The sequence below is a fragment of the Castanea sativa genome, chromosome 9 (genome assembly GCF_040712315.1).
Source record: "Castanea sativa cultivar Marrone di Chiusa Pesio chromosome 9, ASM4071231v1".
In the NCBI taxonomy this organism is placed as follows: domain Eukaryota; kingdom Viridiplantae; phylum Streptophyta; class Magnoliopsida; order Fagales; family Fagaceae; genus Castanea; species Castanea sativa.
In genome coordinates, this window is record NC_134021.1 from 292,969 (window position 1) to 311,639 (window position 18,671).

At 38.6% G+C, this 18,671-nt stretch overlaps 1 protein-coding gene across 1 annotated transcript; it reads right to left on the bottom strand.

The window, feature by feature from the left end:
• Nucleotides 1–569: 569 nt before the first annotated feature.
• On the bottom strand, nucleotides 570–1,427 carry LOC142610428 (uncharacterized). Its single transcript, XM_075782242.1, has one exon. The coding sequence runs from the start codon at nucleotides 1,425–1,427 to the stop codon at nucleotides 570–572; it is 858 nt and encodes a 285-aa protein (XP_075638357.1).
• Nucleotides 1,428–18,671: the final 17,244 nt, after the last annotated feature.

Consider the following 18,671-nt stretch of genomic DNA (forward strand, 5'->3'; position numbering starts at 1 on the left):
TCTCAGAAGTTTTGGTTGTTGAACTGCCTCCCATTATCTGATATGATCGTCCGTGGAATCCCAAACCTGCATATTTTGTTCTTCCATACGAAGTTCTGGATTCTGGCCTTTGTGATGGTTGTTAGAGCCTCTGCTTCGAACCACTTTGTGAAGTAATCAATGGCGACTAGCAGGAATCTTACCTATCCTTTACCTTGAGGTAGCAGACCAACGATGTCAATTCCCCATTATGCAAACGGCTAGGGGGAGGATATCGCCATCCGCTTCTCTGCTGGAAGGCATTGGACATTCCCAAACCTTAGACATTTGTCGCATCTCTTGACAAGCTCCCTTGTGTCTACCTGCATTGTAGGCCAGAAATAACCTGTTCTAATAACTTTACTTACTGGGGACCTAGGGCTTGCATGGTCTCCACATATTCCTTCATGGATCCCCTTTAGGATATATTTTGCCTCTTCTTCGTCCACGCACTTTAGGTAAGGCATGGAAAAACCTCTCTTGTACATGGCGTCGTTTAGGATTGTGAACCTAGCTGCTCTTTTCCTGACTTTCCTGGCCTCTTCGATGTCTTAAGGGAGGTGCCCATCCCGAAGGAAGGATATGATTGGTGTCATCCAGCTACTTGTGCTCTGGATTGCAAATGTAAGGATCTCCTCAATGCTGGGGTGTTTCTGGATTTCCAACATTAGGTTTGCATTCGCCGTTTTTTCCTCTGATGATGCCATCTTTGCGACTTCGTCCGCTAGGACATTCTGGCTTCTCGGGATCTGTGTAAACTCAACTTTATCAAATTCCTGAATCAAATGCTTCGTCAGCCTGAGGTATTTCTGCATTCTTTCCTCATTTGCTTCATATTCTTCCTTGATCTGCCCAATCACCAATTTTGAAACACTCTGGACTAATAGGTTTTTAGCTCCAAGTGCTTTTCCAAGCCTCAATCCCGTCAATATCCCTTCGTACTTGGCCTCGTTATTGGTGGCCGAGAATTTCAGTTGAACTCCATACCTGAGTACCTCTCCATCGGGAGTGCTTATGATGACCCCTACTCCCCTTCTCTTTTGGGCTGACGAACCATCGGTATGTATTGTCCACCGCTTGCCCTCTTCAGTGAGGTTGTCCTCGTCAGGGAAAGTAAACTCGGCAATGAAATCCGCCAGGGCTTGTGCTTTAATGGTTGTCCTAGGCTGGTACCTAATGTCTAACTGACTGAGTTCGATTGCCCACTGGACCATTCTCCCTGCTACTTCAAGCTTGTGCATGGACTTCTTGATGGGTTGGTCCGTCATTACCAAGATGGGGTTCGCTTGAAAATATGGTCGCAATTTACGCGAGGCGACTATTAATGCGAATGCAATCTTTTCGATTCTTGGGTACCTAGCCTCTGCACCTTTGAAAGCTTGACTGACATAGTAAATCGAGAGCTGCATCTTGCCCTCTTCTCGAATCAGGGCTGCGCTTACGACCGTGACGGATACTGCCAGATATAAATATAAATCTTCCCCTTCCTTGGATGGACTTAAGTGGGGTGGATTGCTGAGGTAACGTTTAAGTTCCTGAAACGCTACCTCGCACTCGTCTGTTCAAGCCAACGCCTGCTTTAGCATCTTAAAGAAGGGTAAACATTTTTCCGTTGCTTTTAAGATGAACCTATTGAGTGCCGCAATCCTTCCTGTGAGCTTTTGGACTTCCTTGACAGTCTTAGGTGAAGTCATGTTTAGTATGGCCTGTACTTTCTCCGGGTTGGCTTTTATTCCCCTTTGGGACACCATGAATCCCAAGAACTTCCCTGAGGCTACACCGAAGGCGCACTTGTTGGGATTTAACTTCATCTGGTATTCCCTGAGGGTGGCAAATGTCTCATTCAGGTCGTCCAGATGTCATCCACATACACCTCCATGTTCTTGCCAATCTGCTTACTGAACATCTTGTTCACTAACCTCTGATAGGTTGCCCCTGCGTTCTTCAGTCCAAAGGGCATCACTTTATAACAATAAAGCCCTTGACTCATGACGAAAGCATTTTTTTTTCTTGATCTTCTTCAGCCATTTTTATCTAGTTGTACCTTGAAAAAGCATCCATGAACGTCAGTAACTTGTGCCCGACTGTCGAATCCACCAGCTGGTCAATCCTCAGCAGTGGGAAACTATCTTTCGGGCAAGCTTTGTTCAGGTCTGTGAAATCCACGCACATTCTCTATTTCCCGTTTGCTTTCTTCACCAGTACAACGTTGGCGAGCCAATTGGGATAGTAAACCTCCTGAATAAAGCCTGCTAACAACAGCTTGTTGACCTCGTCTATGATTGCCTGGTTTTGTTCAGGGGCGAAGACTCGTCGTCTTTGCTGAACAGGCTTTTTCTCAGGATCCACGTTCAGTCTATGCTGGATGACTTTATGGGATATACTAGGCATGTCCTCGTGACTCAATGCGAAGACGTCTAAGTTTTCTCTGAGGAATTGAACGAGCTTTATCCTCATCTCGGGACTTATGGTCGTCCCTATCTTCGTCGTCTTAAATACTTCTCCTTCAACCAGTTCCACTATTTCCAAGGCTTCCACTTTATCTTCTTCTTTCTCCTCAATCGTCCATGCATGGTTCTCCTTTGCAGCCAACACAGCCTGATAACATTCCTTGGCTAGGACCTAATCTCCTTTCACCTCACCAACACCATTCTCAGTTAGGAATTTCACCTTTAGGTAATAGGTGGACGTGGCTGCCTTCCATCAGTTGAGTGTTGGTCTTCTAATGATCACATTGTAAGACGAAGGGCAGTCTACCACCAAGAAGTCTAACTGACGGGTTAACTGCCTCGGGTAAGTCCCTACTGTTACTGTCAATGTCACTATGCCCTTGAGATATACTCTGTCCCCACTGAATCTGACGAAGGGAGAGTCGAATGGACGCAGCCTTCCTAGGTCTAGCCTCAACTACTGAAAAGCGGGAAGGTAAATGATGTCTGCGGAGCTACCATTGTCTACGAGGATCTTTTTGGTGTTGAATCCTTCTATTTTGAGCATTATGACTAAGGGGCCATTATGAGGCTGCTTCACTCCCCTTGCGTCTTCCACTTTGAAGGACATGTCCTAACCCGTCTGTCTTTGCTTGAATGGGGGTATCATGTGGATGTTGTTCACTTGCCTCTGATATACTTTAACGAGGGATCTGAACAACCCTCCTGCGGATGGTCCTCCTGCGGATGGTCCTCCTGCGATCATCTTTATCTCTCCGATCACGTCCTATGGAGGTTGAGATGTATTATCTTCGTCTCTAGGTGTGGGCTCACGATGGTTTTTGTTACCATCCCTGAATCCGCTAGATTCCCCTTTCTTCACATACTTTTGTAGTTTTCCTTTCTGTATCAACTCCTCAATCTGCTCTTTTAAATCTCGGCAGTCTTCCGTGTAATGTCCATGATCCTTGTGAAACCGGCAGTACTTCTTCTTGTCTCGAGCATTAGAGGACGAATGCAATGGTCTTGGCCATTTAAGGTAATGCTCATCCTTAATCTGCGTCAAAATTTTGTTAATAGGCATAATTAGAGGGGTGAATTTTACCGTTCTAGGGGTTTTTTCGTCTTTTCGTCTATCTTCGTCACTGTTTCAACGACCTAGACACTCCCTTTTCTGTCCCCTACAATCATCTCTTCTCCTTCCCTCCTTTCCTGGCTTTTCTTCGTCTATTATGGCTGCTAATGCATCTTTAACATTCATATACTTCTATACCTTCAGGAGCATTTTTGCCATCGTCTTAGGTGGATTCTTTGCAAAAGAAACCACAAACTCTCTAGACTTCAGCCCTACTTTAAAGGTGGTCAACTGCACTTTGTCGTTTGCATCGTCTACCTTTAGGGTTTCTCAGGTGAAGCGTTTCACATAGGACCGCAAGGTTTCTTTCTCCCCCTGTCTGATAGTGAGTAGATGGTCCGCTGGCCTTTTAGGGCGTTGTCCTCCGACTAAGTGGCGTAAAAAGGCACTGCTTAACTGTTCAAAACTCTCAATGGACGAAATGGGCAACTTTGTGAACCACTCCCTTACAGCCCCTTTAAGAGTACTAGGGAAGGAACGACACAATATTTCGTAGGGAGGCTGTTGAAGGCCTAATGTTGTCTTGAAGGTGTTGAGGTGATCCTGGGGTCCTTAAGCCCGTCAAATGGTTCAAGCTGAGGTAACCGAAATTTTGGTGGTACTGGGCGTTCTAAGACCGCTGTAGTAAAGGGAGAGTCTGTTACCCTGACCATTCTATCCAAGCTTCGGTCTGTTTTCTCCTTAATAACATTTCTCAACTCGTCCATCTCCTTCCTCATCTCTTGAAGGAGATCAGAGTTCTACTCGTTTGGAGTTGTGGGCCTTAGGCGGTCACTTCTTCCATGGCTATCTCCCTCATCCTCCTGGCAGTCTTTGAACCTATTCTCCTCCTGTTGAAGTCGTAGCCTTATTTCCTGATTCTGCCAGGTGAGTTCTTCGACAGTGGCCACAAGAGCTTGGACTTGCTGAGCTAAGGCTGTTGTATCCTGGTTGGACTCCATCTGAATATTGAAATTGGTAGAAACTACATTTTCGAATATGAGTACGAAAATGTTGTTCCCACAGATGGCGCCAAACTGATGAAGTGCAGATTCGTCAGTCACGGAAAGTGCATTCAGATGAAGCCAACTTCTCGTCCTTATGGCTGTGAAGAGGATAAGATTGTTCCCTTAGGGTGGTCACCGATGTGGTGCCTGTCACAGCATCTCCGATGCCAAAGTCAGTATATGAAAGGCTTAAAGCGATATTCTAGAAATATAACAAGTATAGTTTTTGTGATGTTCATACCTCGTGTTGGTGCTTGTGAGGACCTTATATATGTTCCCATGGCCTCTAGCTGTTGTAGCAATGATTGCAGCTATAATGCCTCTATTGGTAACACCTTGTGCCGTTTTAATGCGGCCTTTAATGGACGTTCAACAGTCTATACAGTTGTTTTTGTAACCGCCCGAGATGTTATTGCCTTATTGAATAGTTGGATATCTTTGTCATTAATGTGGATGCTTGGTTGGCTCATCACAGGGGATGACTCCGTCAGTTACGTTGTCATCGTCCATATAAGCTGAAGGCGCCAGTCCCATCAACCCTCATCATGTTAGGGTTCTATTAATGTCCATATATGAGTAAAGAGAAGTTCAGAAGTTAATACACAATAAATCCATGAAGAGGAAAGTATCAGTAAAGATCATTGGAGGCAACGTCGAAATCACGTCAAAATTGGTGACTTCATTGCAAAGATCAAAACTCATGCCACGGCCTCCAATGCTTTTCTAGCAAATTTCTTCATTTAGGCACTTAATTAATCATTTTTTTCTATTTATAGCAATTATTCTTCTCATTCTAACTTTTTAATTAAAAGGTAAAATAATGTCTCTTCTGTCTTGGGATATCTCCTGATGAAGCACAAACTCGTCAGTCACAGTGGATGCGTCCAGATGAAGTTGAACCCTAGCTTCCACAGATGTGGAATCGATGAGTTGTTCCCCTATCGTGGTCACCGGTGTGGTGCCTGCCACACCGCCTCCGATGCCAAAGTTAGTGTAGGGAAAGAATCAAGCAATATAGTAAAAAAGCAAGTAGTATTTCTTAGTGTCTATGTACCTTGTGTTGCCAATGGCGAGGACCTTATGTATGCTTTTACAACCCCTAGCCGTTGTAGTAGTTATTGTGGCTTTAATGCCTCCCTTGGTAACGCCTCAGGCTTTGTAATGTGGACTTCAATAGGCATTCAACGGTCTGTACAGCTGTTTTTGTAACTGTCCGAGACATTATTGCCCGTATTAAATAGTTTGGGTATTTTCGTCAATGACTTAGACATTTGATGGGTTCGTCTCCGGGAATGACCTCGTCGACAATGCTGATCTCGTCCAGGGAAGTTGAATTCGCCAGTCCTATCATCTCCTAAACACTATAGGATTTAATTTTGTAATTTTCTCAAATTGCATTTTGGCAATTTTTCCTATTTTTTAGCTTAATTTCATGCCTAACACGAATTAGGGTATTTACTATTTAGTGTTTCCTAGCTGCCTTAAGAATGTGTTTGGTAGCCCTAGGGTTCCTTTTCCTATTTAAGAGTAATATAGCCTCCAAGCCAATTCAATTTTCTCATTAATAAAATTTCATAGAGTTTTTTCTTCTTTAGATTTTTTGGTGAATTCCAAAGTTCTCCTTATGAATTCAAGAGTAATCATCTTGCTGTAGACGTGTTTTGTTTCTTATGGCTTTCTGTCTGCATCAATATATAACTCTGAACTAGATTTAGTGCCGGCTTTACACTAAATACAATTAACGCAATCGCCTAAGGCTCCAAGTATATAAAAGGCCCCAAATTTTAATTTAATTAAGCCCAAATATTAGTCAATAAATAGAACAATATTTTTTATCAAATGAAAAACAAGAAAAAAAAAAGAGATAAAAATGCTACTTTCACAAAAATTTCACAACACTTTTATAACAAATCTTAAGTAGTAGGTTGTTACAAGCTATTATTGATGGCAAAAAAACAATTTCAATGATGGGTTCTATTGTGAATGTAGCACTTCTCTGAACTAGATTTAGTGCTGGCTTTACACTAAATACAATTAATGCAATCGCCTAAGGCTCCAAGTATATAAAAGGCCCCAAATTTTAATTTTATTAAGCCCAAATATTAGTCAATAAATAAAACAATATTTTTTATCAAATGGAAAAAAAAAAGAAGATAAAAATGCTACTTTTACAAAAACTTCACAATACTTTTACAACAAATCTTAAGTAGTAGGTTGTTACAAGCTATTATTGATGACAAAAAAATAATTTCAATGATGGGTTCTATTGTGAATGTAGCACTTCTCAAAAAAAAAAACAAAACAAAACAAAAAAATAGAAAAAGAAGAAAGGAGTAATACACACAAAAAAAATCATAACAATTTTCACAATAGTTGAGTTGACAAATTTTTACTAGTTCAAACCTAAGTCCACCACTAACATCACACTTTTACTTATCACTATCATTCTATTATATCAACAGGTGTGAAAAATTTTGCCAAATTTTTTGTGTCTATAGACTTTTTATATAAAATAAAATAAAAATTATACATAGTTTATGTTAATTAGTAATAATTTTGCATCTAAAACAAGATAATAAAGTTTAAATAATATATAATTTTTTTAGCCATATTTAAATAGATAAAATACCTCAATTTTATTTTTCATCTTCAGCCCCCAAATATATCAAGTTGCCCCGCATTAGATGCCATAAATTTTACTCAATTTTCACCAGTCCTCCGAACTAAAGTACAAGGACAATCATTAAATTGTTGCATTTTTTGGCCAAATTTTCCCATCAACCCCTCTTTAAATGGGCCAAAATAAAAAATAATGCCTTATCTTCAATTGAATTGAAATTTCTATTGACTCATTGCTCATGGCATAGGAGATTGTAGCTTATTTTAGGAGCCGGGTAGTTCTAATGACTAGTGCCCCCTCTTACCGTATTCTCAAGGTACGAGTACTTTCTAGCTACTTTCTTCATCACTTCCCTTCATTCGAAATCCATGGGTCAAAATGGGACCTATCTCGAACTATTTTTTTTGTCTTTAAAACTAAGGAATATATTGTAATAAGAGTTTCAAGAAAGCAAACACAACCTTCAGGTTCAAGACCACTGTTAGTCAATTCAATCTATATATAAATAAAACTTGCAATATTGGAAATAACATAATAAGAAGATCATACATTGTTTATTGGTCTTTTCCTCTATGTGATCCTGAGATTGAATGGAACGAGTGAAAGATTGCGTGTAAGGTTGAATTCAAACTTGAGATTAGATGTTGAAACTTGAAGACAGCCGTTGGTTATGTTGCTCTCGAGTCGGTGAAATTCATTTCTATTATGTACCGACTGGGGAAAAAGAGAGAATGATGCCCCACCCGATTGTCCCGATCCATATATGCCACTTACGAAAAAGATATATATCTGCCCCTTTAAACTTTAAAATAGAGGCATTGAGTGACTCATGTTGAGATGTCACTGTAACTCGAAACATGCATTGAAAATGTTTGTGATTAGACAAACTCAAGTACACCTAATGCTTTGGGATTGCGTCAATTGATTGGTCAATGCTTGGAAATTTTTAGGTCACTAGGAAACATAGAGGACCCAGGAGCCGTAGAAAGGATATGTAAGTGCGCCCTAAATGCATAAATCACGTTTGAGGCAAAAATCTAAAAGCTATAAAGCTTAGGCAGTAAGGTTGGAGATTTTAGTACCGTTACTTAAAATGATGTGAAAATTGTAGTTTAAAAAGTACGGTAAAAACAAATGTTTACTTTATTCATAAAGCAAAAAATATGTTTAGTATCATGTTTTAAACAACATGTTTCAGTGTGTGAAAAAACATGATTGTGTGTTTGATACGTGTGTGTGTTTTATTTTTAAAAGGCTAACAATTTGGTACAAATTTATATTTTTTTACTTGAGGAGAGAGAAATCCGTGCCTTAATACTGTTGCCCTAACTCTTCTCCCCTGATTCTTTTGGATAGTTTGAAAATGAAATGCAGAATTTATGATGGATTTATGAGAGCAGGAGTTTGGATTTGAAGAATTTAATATTATGATGGAGTGAGATCTGCTGTTGTGAAAGAGGGAGAGAGATGAGCTTGAGAGGCGCTGGGTTTGCATAGGAAAAAGTCTTTGGCGTGACTTGTGAAGAGGGTACAGAGAGAAAAGAGGGGCTGTATGCATTGGAGAGAGGGATCCGTGGAGGTGTTGTCTAATCCAAGTGGGCCTCATGTTTTTTAAAATATTTACGAGTTTTTAAAATATTTATGAATGTTCCATTAAGCAAATTTGTTTAAAATCTGAAAATTAGTATGAAGAGCTTTCTAAATTTAGTGTTTAAACACTCTAAAATGGGCAATGTAACTCAAACACTCCAAAAAAAAAATCCTACCAAACACTTTTTTTTTTTTTTGGAACAACAATTTTCAATGTTGGTGATAAGCTTCACATGAACCCGACAAATAAACTCATATCTAATTAAGAATTTAATTAATTAGGAATTGAGGCCACTTGTACAAACCAATAAGCTTCATAAAAAGCATGATATGAGCTTGATAATGCACTTATGTTAGGTCTCAATAGCTCTAAAGCTTGATCTTTAGCTCTAGTTCGGCTAACCTAAGGAATCAAGCTAAGTCGAACCTAACCAAGTTCAAGCTTTTTAACTTTTTGATGAGCTTGAACATTATTTATAGGTTTGATTTAAGTTCGAGCCGAACTTCAACATTTTATTTTTGTTGTTAAGTTGAACTTAAACATTAACTACTTGACAAAACTCAACTTATTTATAGCCCTACCAGCCTCTTTATTTATTTATTTGTTTTTCCTTCTTATATAAGTATGATGTACTCGCATCACGTGTAAAAATTCATATCTATTTTAGCATAAAAATCTATTTTTTCTATTTATAATTTTATATACTCATTTTTCAAAATACTCCACATCAAATTATATATTTTACACTATATTTTATTAAAAATTTTTAAAATTTTTTTAAAAATTATTTTTCTTTCTTTTCTTTATCTGCAACAATCATCCTTCACTCACTTCCTTCATTCTTAGTATATGTAAATAAATAAAAAATGAAAAATAAACAGTATTAATATAAATTTACTATAGTTGTAAGTACACAATTTGTACCCGGACCCAAAAACAAATGATGGGCTCAGGTCCAAAGAGTCTTATACAATGAAATTTGTAGAGTATGGGTTTGAAACCTAAGTTTGGGATGTTGAAAAGTTGATTAACAGGCTAGAATGCCGCTGTCTATGCAAGTAATAGATGAACGTAACAAAAAAACCTCCTCGGACGTAAGCCGATGACAATTTATATAGTATTTCCTTTTCTAAGCAAAAGATTACAATTTTTAGTTTTTCAGCCAAGAAGAAGATTTTTCTCTCCTTCTCTCTCTCGTTTTCTTATATACTTCTTCTTCTTCCATGTTTCATCCACGTGTCACACAAATCTTCCTCTTAGATACTTGTCTCATCCACCACCTTCTTGAAGTCTTCAAATAATAGCAGGAATGCTAAATTCTACTGTTCAGATGTCATTTCTCTATTATTGCGGCCAGGGAGGTAGATGCAGGGCTTTTAATGTGGTGGTAGCAGCTTTTTCCTCAGATATTTCTCACACGTTTCTGCTTCTAAAGGGTGCTTGGATCACACTTTTACCCACCAGTTCTTCCAGAATTCTGCCTCTAAGCCATTTAGCAAGTCCTAGGGCCTTTGCTGGGCCCGTCCGAGGAGATACTCCTTCTCAAACAACTCCTCGGACCACTATAATGCGGACTGACCTGTGAGCCTAGAGACCTTGATCAAATAGACTTGTACTAACCAATCAGGCCCAAAGCCAAACGTTTATTCAAACACTTTTACCCACCACAATAGTAATAATATATTTTTACACAAATTTACGTAACTTTTTTTTGAGGTAAAAGGTATAACTTTGCATAATTTAATATAGGTGAATTTTGAATTTAATTGAGCAAAACATAGTCATTTTTCTATTATACCTCTTTTAGTTATACATTGGAGTACTAAATCTAGAAGGATTATTAAAAAATATATATAAATATATATATATATATTTTTTACTAACGTGTGCTCTAATAACACACAATAATATACTATTTTTGAAAAAAAATTTATCAAAAATTGAAAAAATTTTACAACTTTTTTAATTTCTCATAAAATATTTCTAAAAATGAATGATTTAATGTGTGCTCAAAATAATGAGCGCACAGAATTTAGTTCTATTCAGCTATCATGAACTGGTGCACATGCATTGCTGCTAGTCTGCTACTACTGATAGCCTACTACTACTACTACTACTACTAGTTTATTTTAATGGACAATACCATATTTGCCCAAACAATGTCATTGTAATCATTCGCCAGTTTTGCCGTAACAATAAAACGCTCCCAAAATCCCAATCCCATTAGCCCTCCCCCCCCCCAAAAAAAAAAATCACTCAAAATTAAACAGTAATGAGAAAACATGTAACAGAAATGGAAAAAGAACAAATACCTCAGCATTCAGAAATCACAACTAAAAAAGCAGCAATTCCATCCATCAATGCATTTCAGTTTTGCATAGACAGGATTAAAGAACCAAACCAAAAACATAAACATCCCACAATAATATTTATCAAGGAAAAACTAAAGAATTAATCATTAATTAATGTAAAAATCTGAGGAAAAACATTTTACTACAAAACTAGGAATTTCATTTCCCGGCCCTAACAACGCTACTAATACTATACACATTACCAAATATGAAATACCCCTCTCTAGTCTCTCTCTAGTCCCTAAAACCCCCTAATCTAACTAAAATATTCATAGAAACAACGTTAACATGGCTAGCCAGCGTTAAGCCCAGGCTTCTCTTCTAGGAGGCATAGTAAAAATGGCATCAAGATCAGGCGGCTGGAAATACCCATTCTTAGGTGGGTCACGCTTCATTCCACTCGCCGATTTTTTCTTCGGCGGCGGTGGGCACACTACCACCACCGGAATCTGGCATTCTCGGCGCTTCGGCGTCGTACACCTGTCCTCAGATCTCTCCTCAAACCCCATTCTCAGCCGTCTGATCACAGCCACAACTATTCCCAAGAATACACTAATTACAATGTAGAACAACGCCTGTGACTCTCTCAGCTCTGAGCTGTGAACTCCTTCCTTTACTACTCCAAACTTTGAAGCACTGAAAAATGGAAATAGTAGCAAAACAAGAGCGGTACCTATATATAAAAATAAAGAGGTTTTGAAAATATTTGAATTTTCGAAATTGTGGACTCAAAGGCGGTGGGAGTGAAATAAAAAAAAAACAAAAGGCTTCGTAAATTCGGGTAATGTTCTGTCGGGTGGGACCCAAAGCTGCTGAGTGGGAGTTGATCGTGCGGTGGACATAGATGACACCTAAGCATGAGTTTGATTGACTGACGTGTCGGTTCATTACTGGGTCTAATAATCTACGTGTTCGTCACACGTGTCCCACGTTGGAACGCGTTTCTGTCTTGTGTTTTTATTTCTATTTTTTCAAATGGGGCGGCGCGAATTTGAGTCGGTGTTTGCGCGGGAAAATGTTGGTGTTTTTTGAATCTGTAATGTATTATTCCTTCTGTACTCAGTACTGTACCGCATTTATCTCTTTCTTCCCAATTTCGTCACAGCAGTATCAAGGATAGGAAGGTAATGAGATTTGAGGTTTTTTTAGGTTGTTTGGTAAGAGATTTATAGTAATGTGACTTTTTTTATAATTTTTGTTACAATTTATTCACGTAACAAGCTAAGCGGTTGAGTCGTAAATTTATCGCTTTTTTTTCACAACTCATGACTTGACACATGAGCAAGTTCTGGTAAAAATTGTAAAAAATGTTATGGTTTTATTTTTATTTTTTTATTGGGTTTATGAGTCACGATGATTTGGTGCAGGAGGGTTTTTCATCATGTGGGACCAGTGTTTTTCAATGTGATTACATGATCTATGGTAGGGATTCAATCTGTGAGATAGACTATACTCCTATCAAATGGGCCCACTTTCCCTCTTTGGGAAAAGACTGCATTTGAATGTCCTTGGAGTTGGTTCCATTGGAATGTTGTTGATATACAAATGGCTTCTGCGAATTACAAATACAAGGGTTTGTTGACTGACTCCAAGAAAAAAAAGTACAAAGTAGCCATGTTATTTTTTCTAAAAGAGAATTGAATTCAAAATAATTTTGCATTTAGATTTAATAGGAAAAATTAGGGCTTGTTTGGTAGAGTGGATTTAAACCACTCTACCAAATTTTAAATAACTTTACACATTTTTTCACACATTTTTTCACCTACACGTATTTTAAAAAACTACAAACAACTTAAGTCAAACTCCTCTGCCAAACGGACCCCTAATATCCTATACCTAAGTATTTTTTTGAGGGAAAAAAAAACTCTTTAATAATTTATTTGTTTTTTTATCGATATGATAAATTTGAACTTGTTTCGTTTGGTTCACGATGATAAAAATGATTGTATCTTTGCATAAACAAGATTTAAACTCAGATCCAATTATTTAATATTAAGATACTTTATTAGTTGATCTAAATAAAACCCATAATAATTCAGTTGTTTGTACTTATAAATTTATTGTAATTGTGTCTTTTTCTAAAAGTTTATTTTTTTAAGCAAACTAAGTAAATATTATTCTAAAATTGTATAGGTATTTTTTTTTATATCACAAGTATAAGAAAAATCAATATTTACCTTGCTCCTAATTCGTTCTTAAATTTTTACATAAAGAATTTATAAATAGCAATAAATATCTTGGAATTTAAGATTCTTATTATTAAGTGAATCAGTTATGACAATTGACCGCTATCGTAAGAATTGTCAACAATTCTCAATTTATTGAGTTAGCATTATAAATACAACCATCAATGCAAATGTACCGTACAACAAATGTACATAATACGAGCACACAACCAACTAAAATAGTCTTGAATTCTTTCTTCTTCTTTTTTTTATGAGAAGACCAAAACTTTTATTAAGCATTTGAAAAAGTGAGTATATCCTGGATAAGAGCTTGCTCAATGTAGCAAGGGATCTCTTCAATCCAAACAAAACAGTCAGCAATGCTAGAAGCATGTTCTGCTAGGAGATGGGCTAGTCTGTTGCCTTGTCTCTTTACGTAAGTGAACTCAATTCTTTTGAAATCTTTGCACAACTCCTTCATACCAGCAATGATCGATGCCACTGAAGCTGGGGGTGGGGACTTTTCGCATAAAGCATTGTGAATAATCATTGATTCCCCTTCGAGAACTATATTCTTGATAGCCTAAATCTTTTGCAAGAAGCAGCCCTGCCTCGAAAGCCTTTACCTCTACCTCAACAACCCCCAACGGTGCCATAATCTTCTTCGACAATGTCGCTCTAAAACAGCCATCTTCATTTCGGATAACCACCCCTATCCCTACCGTTTTCTGTGATGAAAAGATGGCGCCATCTACATTTACCATTAAGCATCCACCTATTGGAGGGGACCACGAAATTATCTGTTCCACCACTGGTTCTGGTACTTCAGCATCCTCCACTGGCATCCAATACTCCATAAGATAGTGAGTTGCCTACTAAGCCACGGCTTGCCTCGATTTGCTTTTTCCCCATGCCTGATTTCATTTCGGTTATGCCACAAAGCCCACACCACTGTCATGACCCGTGCTGCCTTGTCCTCTCCAGCACCTTCACCCATTAAAATGTCCCACATTAGGTCCATAAACGTCTGGTAGTCACCTGAACCAACTCTTAGCACTATTTTTGATTGTGACCATGCTTCCTGGACTTTCGGGCAACTCTAGAAAATATGCCCACTATTCTCTGAATCCAAGCCACAGCTCTCGCACGTATCATCCCGAACCACCTTCCTCCTCAGTAAGTTTGCCTTTGTAGGTAAAGCATCATGACACGCCCTCCAGCCAAAGTGACGTATTTTATAAGGAATTGGTAGCCTCCACACCATCCTCCAGTACCTTCTCATTTGGCTATTATCTGAACTGATCGCATGAGTAGCAGACTGGCCTATTTTTACAGCCAATGAATAGGCACTCCGTACAGAGAAGATACCATTCTGCGTTTCAGTCCAAATTAATTAATCTGCGGGCAGCTAGGTACTCAAAGGCATACTTTTAATGGTTTGAGCTTCATGAGGTAGAAATAGAGCATCCACAATCGCAGACTTCCAGCTTGCAGTTGTTGGGTCAATCAACTCACTAACCCGTGTGTCCAAGTGCAAACAATTCCTTGGAGATACCACTTTATACGTGGATGATACCGGTAACCATTTGTCACCCCACGCCCGAATATTTACTCCATTACCTACCCTTCATCTATGCCCATTTTTTACTAGCTCTTGAGCAGTGATGATGCTTCTCCAAGTATATGAAGGGTTATTTCCAAGTGATGCATGCACAAAATCACTATTTGGAAAATATTTTGCCTTTAGCACCTTGTACACCAAAGAATCATGGTCCATTTGAAGGCACCAACCCTGTTTGGCAAGGAGTGCCAAGTTGAAAAGCTTTATATTTTTTAAACCCAAACCTCCACTAGATTTAGGTTGGCACATCTTCTCCCAACTCAGCCAAGCTATTTTTTTCTCTTCTTGTTTTTATCCTCACCAAAAATTCCTAATCATACTTGTCAATTCATCACAAAGGGAATCTGGTAATTTGAAGCAACTCATGGTGTAGGTTGGTATGGTGTGTGCTACTGCTTTGATTAGGACCTCCTTCCCCGCTTTTGATAGCATCTTTTCCTTCCAACCTGCAAGCGTTTTGCCCAGCTTCTCCTTTATTGCATTGAACGTATTCCTCTTGTTCCTCCCCACAAGTGATGGCAGACCAAGGTACTTCTCATGTTGTTTGATTACTTGAGCTCCAAATCTTTTCTTGATCTCTTCTTGAACATCTCTTGGTGTATTCTTGCTGATGAACAATGAAGTTTTTGGCCGGTTCAGTTGTTGACCTGATGCCCTCTCATATACATCAAGAATACGTTGTAGATAGTCACAATTTGCTATAGCTGCTTTGCAGAAAATCAAGCTATCATCTACAAAGAATAAGTGTGAAAGCTTTGGGCCCCCTCGACATACGGCAACACCCTTCATCTGGCCATTATCTACAGAAGCTTTGATCATTGCTGATAATCCTTTTGCACACAAAAGAAATAGATAAGGTGATAAGGAGTCTCCTTGAAGGAGTCTCCTTGACGGATTCCCCTAGATGGCGTGATGTGACCCCTCGAACTCCCATTAATTTTTATGGCATAGGTAACTCTGGTAACACACTGCATGATTAAGTTTCTCCACTTCTCAGCAAAACCCAATTTTTCCATTATTTTCTCCAGACATCTCCACTCCACCCTATCATACGCTTTGCTCATATCAAGCTTAAGAGCCATCTCTCCCACCCTTTCACCTTTTTTCTGACTAATGCGGTGCATGGTTTCAAAAGCAACTAACACATTATTAGTGATCAACCTTCCATGCACAAAAGCACTTTGGGTTTCACTAATAATAGACGGTAAAACTTTTTTCAGCCTATTAGCAATAGCTTTGGATGCAATCTTATAAACAACATTATATAAGCTAATAGGTCTATAGTCAGTTATTTTCTTAGGCTCTTTAACTTTTGGTATAAGCACAATATGGGTTTCATTGAATCTTGATTTCTGAATAGCATGACCTCACCGCTAGTAGTGCCACACAAGTAGCCCAATACATACCATTCTAAATGTTAATCTGGGCCAAGGCCTAAGCCTTAGCGTCCCTTACTTATGTACAGTTCCTTTTTAGTTTATATAAACTAAAAATATCTTGATTTATTTTTCTTATTCTATTCAATATATATATATATATATATATATATATATATATATATTTCTCTCTCTCTCTCTCTCTCTCTCTCTTAGTTTGAAATGATGAGATAAGTTAGAGAATGATCCGATCAATATATGAGTTAAAAAAAAAAACACACACACACACACACAAATATAATATATATATATATATATATATATATATATATATATATATATATATATATATATATATATATATTTGAGAAGAATATATGAGTTACGTTTTTTTTAGAGATAGTTTTAACCTATAACATATGCTTTCAATGATTACTATTTATCATCAAACCAAAACACTAATTGGTTTTTGATGCAGGCAGGGATTGAAACTCAAATATTTTATTGTCAAATAAGAGATTTTATCAATTCAGCTAACTAGAAACCACTATAATATATGAGTTAAGTTTAGTGGGAAAGTATTATATAATAAATATATAATATACTTAGAAATAGATCATACAAATAAAAACTATTTATAGGCTTATAGCTATTTTGCTAGATAGCATTTCATTCATTTATTTATTTTATAGTGAATAGTTATTGTAAGAGCAGGTTTTAGTTCTCAAGCCCAAGGAGTGAATGGATTAAGGCCTAAAGAGCTCAATACAATGAATTTGTAGAGAGTGGGCTTAAAAGTTAGGCTTCAAGGGATCCAAGTACACATAATGAATGAAATATAGCAAGAAAGTAAGGAGAACGATCTTTTAAACAAGAGGAATCCTCCTCGGCAACGTCCAAGGAGAATGATCCTGACCTATATTTCTCTTAAACTCAGGTCTTATTACAATCCTTACTACTATAGTGTTTTTCTTTGCCCACTTTCTCCCTTGAGAGTCCCTTACATTATATAGCTCCCCTTAGATGATCTTGACCCTACATTTGTTGATCGTCCAGGGCACTACTTGAGTGCCTATCCCATCAAACACCTTCCCCAGCCCCTTCTGAGTCTCGGTAACCAAGATAGCATTGTTCAAAGGTCTTTTCCACATAAATGCGGCCAGGAGGTTTAGTGGGGGACATTAAATATGGTGGCAGCCTCCATTCCTTCAGTCAAGGTTGACACCTTCCCCAAAGTTCCTTTCCCTCAGTATGACTTCCTCTGATATCGTGCCACTGGCGGCCTTATAGTCTAAGGACATGATCTCCTCGGAGCTATAACGGCCTCTTCGACTTATGCTATGACATGTGGCATGATTTCCTCATTGAATTTCTGCACCCCGCAATAGCCCCTCAAAATCCCAATTTTTCCCTCTTGTCCGAGGAGGAAAAGTGGGGTTTTGATTTTAAATAATTGGTTCCACATGCTTCCCTGTTCTTCCCATGTGAGAACGTCGCTTCGCGAGTTCTGTAACTGTTCCTAATGCTTCGGAACCCGTAACGTCGCATTAAATTCTCTAGGCGGCACTCTGTTCCCCACGTCCTATAGTGAGATAGAGATCCTACGGCTGGCATTTTTTCTCGAATTTTGAGCAGGATAACTCCCACCCAATTCTGCCTCCTATAAAAGGCACCTAGGGGGTTCTTTTTTTTTTGCTTTACAAATCTGTAAACTTTCAAGCCTCCCTATACTCTCAAGCTCCCAAGGCTTCCTAAATCTTCCAACCTCCAAAAAGCTCCTGAGGTGTCATCTGCCCTTATTTTCGTAAGTTTTTCACTTTTAGGTCACTTCTCTCCTCAGCCAGTCTCCTCTGCTTTCTACTCTCTACTTCTCCTTCACAAGTATCTCCTTTGCCTCTCTTTAGCTTGTTTAGATGGGTAGATTTGCTCACCTCGTAGATTCTCCTGCCAGTATGGAGGGATTTAGGGCTAAATATCATATTCCCCTAGGGGTATCTCTGCAATACTCCGCTCCGGGGCAGTAGCTTACCCAGTGGATTGAGGGAGAGGTCATCATTCCCATGATCGCCTTCATAAAAGGAGGAATGACACTCTCCATGGGTAGCGTAACTAAGGACTACTTAATTGCCCATAGGTTGTGCCCCCACCAATGCACGCCCAACCTATTTAGGGTCTTGGGTGGTGTAGACGCCCTCAATGTGCAAATGGGTTTAAACCTCACCTGGCACGATGTCATTTGGATGTACAAATGCTATCGGCTGGCAGACTCAGGCTACTACCTTAAGTATAGGTCTTCGGTGATTAGGCTCGTCTCGTGTCTTCCCAAATCCAACAAGGGCATGAAGGACGACTACCTGATCGCCTCTAATGAATGGCACG

Excerpts from the sequence above, each read along its gene's own strand:
- LOC142610428 (XM_075782242.1), bottom strand. The coding sequence starts at position 1,427 with ATGCAGCTCTCGATTTACTATGTCAGTCAAGCTTTCAAAGGTGCAGAG.